Source organism: Vanellus vanellus, assembly GCF_965231255.1.
Source record: "Vanellus vanellus genome assembly, chromosome: 12".
Lineage (NCBI taxonomy): Eukaryota > Metazoa > Chordata > Aves > Charadriiformes > Charadriidae > Vanellus > Vanellus vanellus.
In genome coordinates, this window is record NC_138917.1 from 6,677,096 (window position 1) to 6,688,919 (window position 11,824).

An 11,824-nucleotide genomic window follows, 5' to 3' on the forward strand; every position below is an offset into this window, starting at 1 on the left:
TATCAAATAGAAAATCTTTTTGCTCCAGATGATTGCTAGACTCATAGCCCTATTAAAGAAACTGCTTTCAGGATGAAATGGGCATTTGCAGAATAACTTCTTTAGCCAATCTTCTCATTGTGTTATGTGGGTGCAAGAGAGAGGTGAATGTAATTCAGGTTCTGTAACTTGTTTTAAGCCTTGATTTAGGAAATCATTTGAGTATCTATATAAGTCATTTGGCTTAACTGTTTAAATTTCAAGGCCTTTTGAAAATGGGGTACTAAAATATATAGCCCGTATAAATATTATATACTAAAATCTGGGGTATTAAAAAGAAAAGGCTCCCCATGCTAAAAAGCTGGTTGGATTTATGGTATTAGCTGAGATCAGTTTTAATTCTCTTACACATCTCTAAAGTCTCCTAATGTATTATTTTTCCAGGTTGACTACAGCAAATATGTAGCTGTAAATGTGGCAACTTCTCACCCACACTATGACAGTGCTGGAAAATTCCTCAACATGGGTACTTCAATAGTTGATAAAGGGAAGACAAAATACATTCTATTTAAGATTCCTCCCTCTGTGCCAGGTAAGATATGTCTTTTATCAATATTTTCCAGAAACTTTTTAGCAATTTGTTTTCTTCTGAGGTTAAGGGGTGGTGATAAAGCTCTTCTAGAAACTGATGATGTTCATTTTCTGAATTTTAACTTACTGTGCACTAATGTTAACAGCTTAGCCTATCTGGACATGTGCTATTACAAAGGTTCATCTTGAATACTGTGTAGACGGGGTATTTCAGTATGAAGAACATTGCTTTTAGAAGAATTTGTTTTTAGAAAAATTCTACTTTGAATATTACTAGAGTGAACTAACTCTTTTAAAAGAATTTCCATTCCCTGTATTGTGATGTGTAGAGGGAGGATGAACAGAAACAATTTTATCTATAGGGCAGTATATAATTTGAAGTTGCAAATTTTAATTTTCTTCATAAATGAAAATGCGCTTAAAATGCTGAAACTGTGATTATAGGAAAGCATAATACCAAGTAATACCTAATACAGAGTTAATTCCTCTATAACCTGGACTACACTAGGCCATGCTGAAATACCATCCTTTCTTCACAGAGCAAATCACTTGCTGTTTTTGCTTCAAGACAATCCTTTTTTTTCGTGGTGTTGTCTAAAATCAACTTCTAATGTGATGTCTGTCTTCTTGGTTGAACAATCAAGAGGCCTTCCACAGCTGAAAGATAAGTTTGTAATTTCTAGCTGGGGCTGAAAGTCAGGATAGAGCAAACAGGAACATCTCAGAATTTCAAAAACATGGGGACATTTGAACCCCCTTGTAAAGCTGCCAATTTAATTAAACACCTTTCTCCTCTATGCTGGAACTTCTGAAGACAGTAACCAGTGAAATCCAATACTAAGACGAGGGAGGTCTGTCTAAATGGATCCAGCATTGTGATATTACTGTGTTGCTTCACTCAGATGCAAACTTCTGTGTTAATTCTGTAGGAGGTAATGAACCACTTTCTTAACAGGAAAATGCAAATAAAACTGAGAGGAACCTGTGCTTTCCTACTTCATACATGGGAGAAATCCAAGCGTGAGATTGGATTGGAATTTATTATACATATGATTTTTTTTTTTATCATTTATGTTCAGAAAAAGAAAAGAAGAAATCTTGTTTTAAACATCTGGAAGTGGTATGCTCCATCCCTTCTCGCTCCCTGCTCCACCCAAGCTACTACCATAGCTTTGGAATCACGGAAAATTACATTATCTTCATAGAGCAGCCATTCAAACTGGATATTGTCAAAATGGCAACTGCTTACGTCCGAGGTGTGAACTGGGCTTCCTGCCTTGCCTATCATAAGGAAGATAAGGTATTGCTCCTAATGCTGAGTAATGGGGTCAGAGCCAGGCCAGTAATCTCTTCCAACAGTTCTGTTTTTCATCTGGTTCATTAATTTCAGTAATCCCTTGTATTATTTCAGTAATCAGTTGTATTTTTTTGAATACTAACTCCCATATCCAGAAATTTCACAAATAAATATCTGATGCTGAAGTGCTCGAGAAAGAGGATAGTTTGGCATTGTTAGAAATATTGTATGCCAGCAGAGAAATTCCAAACTGCAGTAGAATCCCAGACACATACAGTTGCTCCTGGTCCAAACAAAATACTGTATATTGTGGCTGAGATCTGCTCTAGATCTGTTGCATCGGATAGGAGAGGCAGACTGATGGAAAAGCCTGCATCCAACAAAAGGATAGTCTTTCACTGTGGCAACTGAGGAAAAAAACTGTTTTCTGAGGACTTTATTTCCACATGCTCTGGCCATCAATAAGTGGGGCATGCTGGGGCTGAGGGCACCAGCACAGAGCACTGCAGAAACTCTGGACTAAGGCAGATTTATTTAACTTAAAAATAGAGCAGGGGATTTGCCAGGGTTTACCAGAAAACTTCAGTCCTCACCCTAGCCCAAATAGTAATTTGCAACAGTAAAATGAGTTTAAAGCACTTCTACACTCATTTTACTTATGCATTTTTTGGTCTTCAGGTTGGAACCTCTTGTCTCCTAACAGCAAATCCTGAATTCTTAATATGCTTCAGTAGAAACAATGCATTAAAATGTTGGTGGCTACCATTAGAAAACAGTTTCCACAATAACTATTTGCTGATCATTAATGGTTTTAAACGTTTCCTATCTTTCAGACTTGGTTTCACTTCATAGACAAGAAGACTAAAAAAGAAGTATCCACCAAGTTCTATACCGATGCTATGGTGCTTTTTCACCACATAAATGCTTATGAAGAGGATGGCCACATTATTTTTGATATTATTGCCTATACAGACAACAGCTTATATGATATGTTCTATTTAAAAAACCTGACTAAAGACTTCAAAGAGAACAACAAGCTTACCTCCATACCAACCTGCAAGAGATTTGTTGTTCCTCTGCAGTATGACAAGGTAGAAAGAAAATGACTTTTTAATCTGTTCTTTGATCAGTAATTTAAAATACGTCAGTGTGAATAATGGGTGAATTATTAGTTTCCAGCCCTTATGTGTGACTTTCCAGTTCTTTAAAAATAACATATACACAAAGTGTGCAGGAATTTTGTTTTGTGTATGAATTGTGAGAAATGGCAATGAGCAGCTGGAGATAGAATTACATGGAGCTAGGTTCTGATACCATCCTTTATGGAGAACAGGGCTATTGAGCACACATAATTTCCTTACCAGTGAGATTATTTGTAAGATGCTATCAAATATGAGCAGATATATGAACTTGGCTGTTGACTGGAAGGGCATCCATGAGGTTTTGCACAATCTGTTTCTTCCACTTTACTGGAACCCTATATATATAATATATGCATGCTCCCAACTGTTGCAATGGTTCTATTAAAATTAGAAGATTTCATTTAAGTGGGAGATTCACCAGGAAGAGAAAAGATTTTTATCTTTCAGTTTAATTTAAACATCATTTTACATCATTGTTTGCAAGGAAGATTTTATACTGCCCAGCAACTTGGGCAAGTTTCTGCCTGATAGATCTGGAATGGATAATACTTTGTCTTTCTACATCCTAGAATCTTGTTGCTTTGTTCATGTCTCAAAAACAGTTATGCAGCAGTAACAAAGGTTGTGTTGGATCACATTGGCTATCCAAACTACCCTGCAATCTCAAGAATTCAGCAATAGCATATTAAAAAATAGCGTACATTACACCTATTTTTGCACTTGATTTATAGCAGGTGCATAAAAGCTAACCTTGGTAACTTTTAGTGGGAATTTGATACCTAATTCCTCGAAACCCACTTTCATTAATTAAATTTGCAAACTATGTAACCCATTTGTTGTGCTTCTGGAACATAACCATGTCTATCTAAACCTTTCTAAAGGCTTGGTGTGATTCAAAACGATTACTCTATGATATACTAAAATTCCCTGAGTATAATGAGATTTCTAATTAAAAGGTCAGAATCTAATGTTACAAGAAGTATAATAAGAAGGAATTTCTTCTTAAAGCTGGATTATTTGTTTAATCCCTAAATTGTCAAACCTGATGAAAGATCTAAATTAGAAGCATATTCTTAGAGACACGTTACTTTTTCAGCATACGTCTCTTTCAGGATGCCGAAGTAGGTTCTAATTTAGTCACACTTCCATCTACTGCAACTGCTGTAAAAGAGAAAGATGGCGGCATATATTGCCAACCTGAAATACTATGTGAAGGTGAGACATATCCATTATACGTATGTCAAGTATGTTCTCTTACACGCACATAGGTGCATTTTAATAATGCCTAATAGCCGTTCATAACTGTAAGATCTTTATAAAGCTAAGAGAAATGAAACTTTAAATTCATATGTTTAGTGTAGATATTGACAAAATCTTTCACTTCTTTACTTTCCTCCTCTGGGCCTATCCAGTAATATATGACCCTGAATGCCTCAGATACATATTTATCAAGAGTCTGAAGTTACATTAGTTTTATATTCATATAGGATCCCAAGTCTGATCTTACAACTATTAATTGGCTTGCAAATCTACCTGTTACAAGAGTAATTTTAGTTAAATAGGTCCGTTATAAATGAAAAATTGTTGGTTTTGAACTAACAACACTGGCTTAATTATGTTGTGTGAATGTCCATCTTCAGCTTTTTAGAAATTCAGACATACAAAATATATGCAACACCTGCTTTAAAGACTGTCAAGGTTTTTCACAGAGCAAAACTTACTAAAGATTGGCATATGTAAATATGTATTTTAGTTATTTTTCTTCTCTTGTTCCTAAGTCTTAAACTTTATTTTACCCAGGGATAGAACTGCCTCGCATCAACTACGACTATAATGGCAAAAAATACAAGTATGTCTTTGCAACAGAAGTTCAGTGGAGTCCAGTTCCTACAAAGGTATAATTAAGATTTACAGAGTATTTATAGGACACAAGTCAAATTTAAGCAGTTATTAGTAGACCATATTTTTCTAGTTTGGCCCAAAATATAGCCTAAACTGCATTCATATGTGCAAATTCAAAGTGTGTGGTCCTGAGGCCAGAAACTGGGCTCTTTTTTCAACATCAAGTTAAAGCTTCTAAACAACTCTACAGTTGGGTATGATGTTCTTAAACATCAGCACTTTAAAGCAGGGAGATGAAAAGTTGGACATGTATTGTTAGTTTACTTGTATGATTAAAGCAGTCTCACTGGGGCAAACTATGGAAAGAATGTATCTTCATTTTACTAGTTGGAAATCTGGAACATTATTATCAGCTGTTAAAAACATGCAGTCATGTTCCATAGGCAGCAGAACAAATGCTTTCTTACAGATATGATTTGAGACTGGATTCCTGAGTATTCAATTGTGAATGAGTTTCTGTCAAAACTTTTCCCATTGGTGAGTCATTCACATGCAAAGAAACATGAAATGCCTAAATTCGTATAAGGGTAAGCTCATGTTGTACCATTTCCCTCATAAAGTATTAATAAACTCAGGCTTCTTTATCCAGCTTTTTATTTCCACAAAGTCCGTTGAACGCAATAGTCACTGAGATCCTCACTTTTCTGCTAAATTAGGCTGAAGTTCTGTAATGAGCCAAGAGCAACAAAGGAGAGAGTAGGTAAAAAAAGTACTAGACAGACATAAATCTGTAATATTTTTTCCCCTTAGGAAACCTAGCTAAAAAAATAAGTTATTGCAACAGTATAGGTTATGGTTTGAGAGACCCACAACAATTGATTGTCGTTTAGACAATTATTCTATCACCCGGTGACCCTTCCCCACCCTGGAAGTGAAATCCAGAAAAAAAACGCAAGGAAACCTGAGGGCTGAAATATAAACAGGTTTAATAGAATAAGACTAGATAATTAAAATTAATAACACTAAAGAACCAATATTGATCCTGATACCAATATAAAATATACAAGGATTTTACTCAGCCAATTCTATCAGTAGGAAGCTGTGCACTCCCAGCAAGGGACAACAAATGTTGGACACTGAGCACTACGGCTTTGGGAGGAAGGGCAAGAAGTTCTCAGGATTGCAGACATAAAGGCAGAGAGAACTTCACAGCAAACTTTCTAATTTATATTGAGTGTGACATTTATGGTATGGAATAATCCTGTTGTCCAGCTTGGGTCAAGTGCCCGGGTCTCGCTCCTCCTCATCTCCGCACCTGGCTAACTCGAAAACACTGAGATCTTGAAACCCACACACCATAGCTGGCTATAAAGTCAATATTTTCACAAATTCAGACACTAGAGTCTTCTAAAAATGCGGTTTTCCCAAGTATTGGAAGAGAAATTAGTCCTGTGTTGCTCAAACCAGGACACTATATAATAAATAAAAATATTAAAACAGTATCTATTTTTTCAGAAAGCTTTATCTTTTGCTAGCTAGTTATGTATTAGAGGGTGGCAAATGCTTTGTTTGTGTATGCATGATGCCAACTTTTCAGGAGACAGCCAAGAGTACAAATAGATTAACGTGAAAAGTATTAATAGTTGAAGGTAAGTATTGTACAAAGAAACTCACTCTTTATAATTCTTGTTCTGTGACTGTAAGGCAGAGCAAATTGAGTTCACTGTTGGTTCTTGTATATAATTACCACAACTGATTACAAAATAAAGCTGGATTTCTGCATGATGCAAGAAAATTTATTGCAGCACATCTGACAGTAGCTCAAACAAATCTGCAAGTTTGTGATTTCCAGTGTAGATAATCCCTGATTGTCTTAAATATAATGAAAAATGCTGTTGGAAGATTTTTTTGTTTCACATCAGTTACTCTTTAATGAATGCAGGCACAGCAACAACATATATAATCCTTAGGTAAAGTCTGCCAGCGAAATTGCTGTTATCTTGGTTAGAACGGAGAATTCTTCCAAATTCTTGCTGCAGTAACTGAACGCTTTCATTTTTGTGTAAACATAGTTGTTGACTAAAGGCCAAAAGGGAAAAGAATATAACTGTATCTGTATGGGTAGAGAAAAAGGCCTCAATAGAATTGAACTGAAAATGTCAGGCATCCCCAGTGGCGATTGGTTTGGCCAGGCACTTGACCCATTAATGAGATGAAAATCTATACTCTGTTCCTTTCATTAATACCGGTATCTGTGTGGAATTCTTGACCCATTGGTTTAATCTGTACACATCACTATTAATAGCCTTTGGTCTGGCATATATACCCCACTTAACAATAAAAGGCCTTGAGAAATATTGAGGTCACAATAAAAGGAAAATAATTCACAGGATTAGAAAACGGTAGGTTTAAATCCTGTTTCCTGCTTTACTACAGCATCAACGTGATTTGGCACAAATCACTTAAATGTTCTGGGCCTTGGACTCTTCCTCTATGTAGCGAGGACATTATTTACAGTGAGGGTTCTCTCATGATCTGTTAGTATTTGTAAAATACTTAAAGACCTCAAATGAAAGATGCAATTGTATTCTAATGAAACAAAATTAAAAGAACATTGTGTGATCCTCCATGCCAGCAGTCTGTTCATGTTGTACCTTTGGAATAAACCACTCTCTGGGTCACTGACATTTTTCTTTTCTGGTCACAACAATTTAGGTTGTAAAATTTAATATCCAGACAAAGGAAAAGCTCCAATGGGAAGAGGACAACTGCTGGCCATCTGAGCCCGTTTTCGTTCCCAGCCCTGATGCAAGAGAAGAGGATGACGGTAAAATGATGACAACATTTTGAAAGCTGGGGTTACATGAGTTTTGCATTAAATCTTACAAGTTTCATTGTTCTTAGTCAGCAAAGTCGGGTTGCTGCTTCCACTGTGAGATTAAAAATAGCAAGTCATTTTACTCCTGCAGGCAAAACACTAAAACAACAATAGACCAAAATCAGCTTCCATAATGTCCCAAAGTAGCCATAAACAATAAAAACAATGCTTAGGACTTTCCAGAGAGCCACTCGGAGCTGGATTTATCAATAGTTTGGAGCAGCTGAAGCTGTGGGAAGTCAGTGTTGTTAGAGATGAGAACATGAAGTGGCACTGCAAGTATCCCTGCAATCTCCATCCAGTTCTGTTCTCAGGTGACTCCTTGCAAAGGCAAATGGCAAATAGCTGAAAGGATGAGTCCCTAAACTGCCAGACACACAATTTAATGTTGGTTTGCTTTTCTTCTTCCCAATGAACTGCAAGCAGACCAGAAAAAAGCACAGAAAAGGAGCATTCGTTAGTTCTTTAGCACCCTCAGTCAGACTTCTTGATCTAGTAAACAGTTTCAGTTTGTGTCCTGAAATACTTAGGAAACAAGAATTGTTTCCTGACAGTGTTATCTTTTCTGCTTGGTGTAACTAGTATGTGCTTCTAATTCTTCATTTGTATGTCACAGGCATCATTTTGACCTGTGTTGTGATGCCTGATCCAAAGGAAGCACCCTTCCTCCTTGTCTTGGATGCTAAAACATTCAAAGAATTGGGCCGAGCCACAGTAGATGTAGACATGCATCTGGACCTGCACGGAATGTTTATACCAGAGAAAGATTTGAAGACTGAGACTGAGTAAAATGCTATTTGTCCTATTACATAGACTGAGGCAACCTTCTGTGGAATGGGGGATAATATCATTCAGCAACAACCTTATCTTATGACAAGAAATGACTAAATATACTTCAATAACTATACATAATCTCTTATAAGAGATAGCAACAACTTTGATTACAATAATTATATGCACAACTGGTATATAACTATTCCAAAAGAAGAATGACCAGTATTAAGTGCTAATGTTATATACAACGCGTGGGGCAGGGAATAGGAGACAAAGGTAACAAGAAATGTTTTATTTGAGTAGAATATAGCTTTCTGAGCAAATGAAGTACTGTATTTATAGGGTGATGTGTGACATGAGTCACATATGTCTGCAGCTCGTGTAACTTTCATGGACTGTTTCAAGACTGCAGCTCAGGAAGCATGTTGTCTCCTGCCAGAAAACCTCAAGTTAAACTATCTGCTATGATACTAACAATTCACGGCGATACATTCTCTTGGTGCTTGATTTCTTAAACGCCACCAAAGTATTACATTGAGGTGCTACAATTTCTAATTTAGAACCTAAAAAAAACTGCTTTGCTAATAATTTCATGGTGTATTTTTCCTTTTTATGTTGACAAACCCAAGTAACTTGAAATAGAGTATATGGTTTTATGGAGCATTCAATTATACTTTAGTGCTATTCAATCTTAAGCGCTTTATATTTAAATCAATTGAGGAGAATATCTGACATGACATTTCATGTAATTAGATAACTACATTGTGTAAAAGATAAACAGAAATGTAGTATTTATTAGTATTGCTAATAGTCTCTGTTAATAACAGTATGCTTATGAATGAGGGCAGTGTATTTCTAGCAGAACTCAGATACACATGTTCAACAAATTGTTTAGGTGCGAGAGTGAAAGACCTAAATTAGACATCTCTTGAACAGTAGCTAAAACTACAGGCTATTGTTTCTATAGCTAAGCATTTGCTTTATTGTCTGCTTAGGAGCATCCATGTTCTGACATGGGTTTATCATTGCCTGTGACAGATGCTTCCTAATTAAAGTACACAACTCTCATTCAGAGTCACAATTAAAAAGTACGTTTCAACATAGAGTCCAAATGCCAAGTATGCTGTGACTGGTTTTTGTTATATGAATGGCATTTCCTAATCCCTTGAGTGTATTTCTGTTTTCTGATTTGGGGCATTGTTTTTTCTTTAAATGAGAGCTTTATTTTGTTTTTAATTGCATTTTCCTATTGTAGCTACCTTTAGTGTTGGAGGCATCTTTACTGACGGAGGTATAGGTACACATCCATCCATTTTAGGTGTTCATCTGGTCTGTATGTATCACCACACTGCTCGGGTATCTCTCACTCTTGTACGTATGCACTCTCGCACTACCTCTGCTGCTCACTGTGTTTTACAGGTAGGAAACAGAATGAAAACATTTTCATTTACTGCCTCCCCATCACATGAGAATCTGGGCTTTGGTGGCTTGTTCATGGTTCCATAAGATGTTTACAGCAGAGCAGGAACTGAACCAACATCATCCACAGTTCTTGTTTGCTGTGTAACAACTATACCTCCCCTTCTCTGCTTAAGTCTCTGCCGTTTGTAAGTATAAAGAATATACAGGCTATTTTTAATGTAAAATAAAGTCCTGGCATCAGATCTAGAGTTAAAATATGCAGGTTTGGGTATTCAAATGTTTATATATTCCATAAAATGAAAATAAACACTTCAGTTAGGTGTGTCTGCAGAAATAGTCATCTTTAGTGTTTTCAAGGCACATCACATTACTGCTATTATTTAAGAGAACTTTATCTTCTAAAGAAGAAATTGAATTCTATTTTTGTAAGTAATATAGAATGAGTACTGGAACAGAAGACTGACATCTGATGTTGGCAAAAGACACCAGCTGTGAGGTTGTTTCTTTTAATCTGAAAGAGTTTGGATTTAGCAAGTTTACACAAATATTTCTGGAATTATAAGGTGGTAACGAATCAAAAGTCTAACCATTATTATAGATCTCATTTTAAGAGCTTGTATCCAGAATTTCTTCTGTAGAACTCATAGTGTTATGTTTTCAGATGATGATGAGTTTAGATACAGGAGTTACTTGACTTCCGAGGAGCTAATTCTTACTGGCAGAGATGACACGATAGGGGAATATTAATCATAAAAACAAATCATATTTGTTATTTGCAGTCCAAGAAAGCAAATGTTTTATTTGTGTTCATGTAGAAATACTGCAGAAAATAAATTATAAGAACTTGTATTTGGTATGATTTTTTAAACAAAGTGTCCTGTATTCACTTCGTCAGTATTACACAGGATTTGATTAGCAACAAGTTTGTAGTCAACCTGAAGAGAAAAACAGTGATGTAAATCTGGATTTGCCAATACCAGTATCCTCCTGTGGCAGAGACAATATGGATAAAACCATATGGCATAATCACAAATTTGTTCGAGGATGTTTTTAGCAGTTGCAATAATAATCTGATGAAACATTTACAGTGAATATGGTAATACGCAGTATCATTTCTAGGCTGACAACAGCATCTATGCTTTGCCAAGTGGCTGCAAGGCTTGTGTGTTTTTTTTTTGTTGTGGTAACATGGCACATGGTAATGAGTCTGTCATTTGGTTTGCTTCCCCGACATCCTCTGCTATGAATGAAATCTTGAGGGACAGAAAAGTTTGATTCTTCTTTTGCACCAATTTAAGTTATAAATTAGCTCAGTAAAACTAGTGGAGTTATTGTAATGGCATAAAAAAGAATCTAGATTCAGTGACTGCAAATCAAAATAGTAAGGATAGATAGCTCTATTAAAGGAAAAAAACATAGTTGAGCAAGGGAATCAGGCCATGGGTATGCATACATATAATTACTTCAAAGATGTTACAAATGGCCCTCTAGTTGGTAGAGTGGTTTGGTTTGTTGGTGTTTGTGTTTTTTTTTTTATCAACAGGTTTCATTAAATGGAACAAATAACAAAGCATAATAATTAATTTGTTCTCTGGAAGTGGATATTATCTGTTACACCTTGTCCCATTGCCCCACATATGCAGCAGGAGGAAGCAGAAACACTGTTTACTAGGACAAGTTAAAAACCAGAAATACAACTATGTTTTCCTGCATAACAATCTACGCAGGAGGTACAGACACAAACCAATGTTTTTAAATAACCAGGCCACTCAATGACAGCTTTTGCAATAATTTAAACCACTGTTCCCTTGGGTATGCAATTACCAAAGTATTAATAACAAGCAAAATACATCTTCACCAGCAGTGCAAAGTGCAGCGTGCTCTCTGCTTTCATTACCC

At 36.1% G+C, this 11,824-nt stretch overlaps 1 protein-coding gene across 1 annotated transcript in view; it reads left to right on the plus strand.

The window, feature by feature from the left end:
- The window catches only part of BCO1 (beta-carotene oxygenase 1), a gene marked incomplete at both ends in the record, with an annotated part of 14,054 nt that extends 5,536 nt beyond the window's left edge, over positions 1-8,518 (plus strand). Inside the window, 7 exon segments of the mRNA XM_082489504.1 lie at positions 400-571; positions 1,650-1,870; positions 2,701-2,958; positions 4,122-4,224; positions 4,810-4,904; positions 7,567-7,678; positions 8,346-8,518. Coding sequence (XP_082345630.1) covers positions 400-571; positions 1,650-1,870; positions 2,701-2,958; positions 4,122-4,224; positions 4,810-4,904; positions 7,567-7,678; positions 8,346-8,518 — 1,134 coding nt within the window.
- Positions 8,519-11,824: the final 3,306 nt, after the last annotated feature.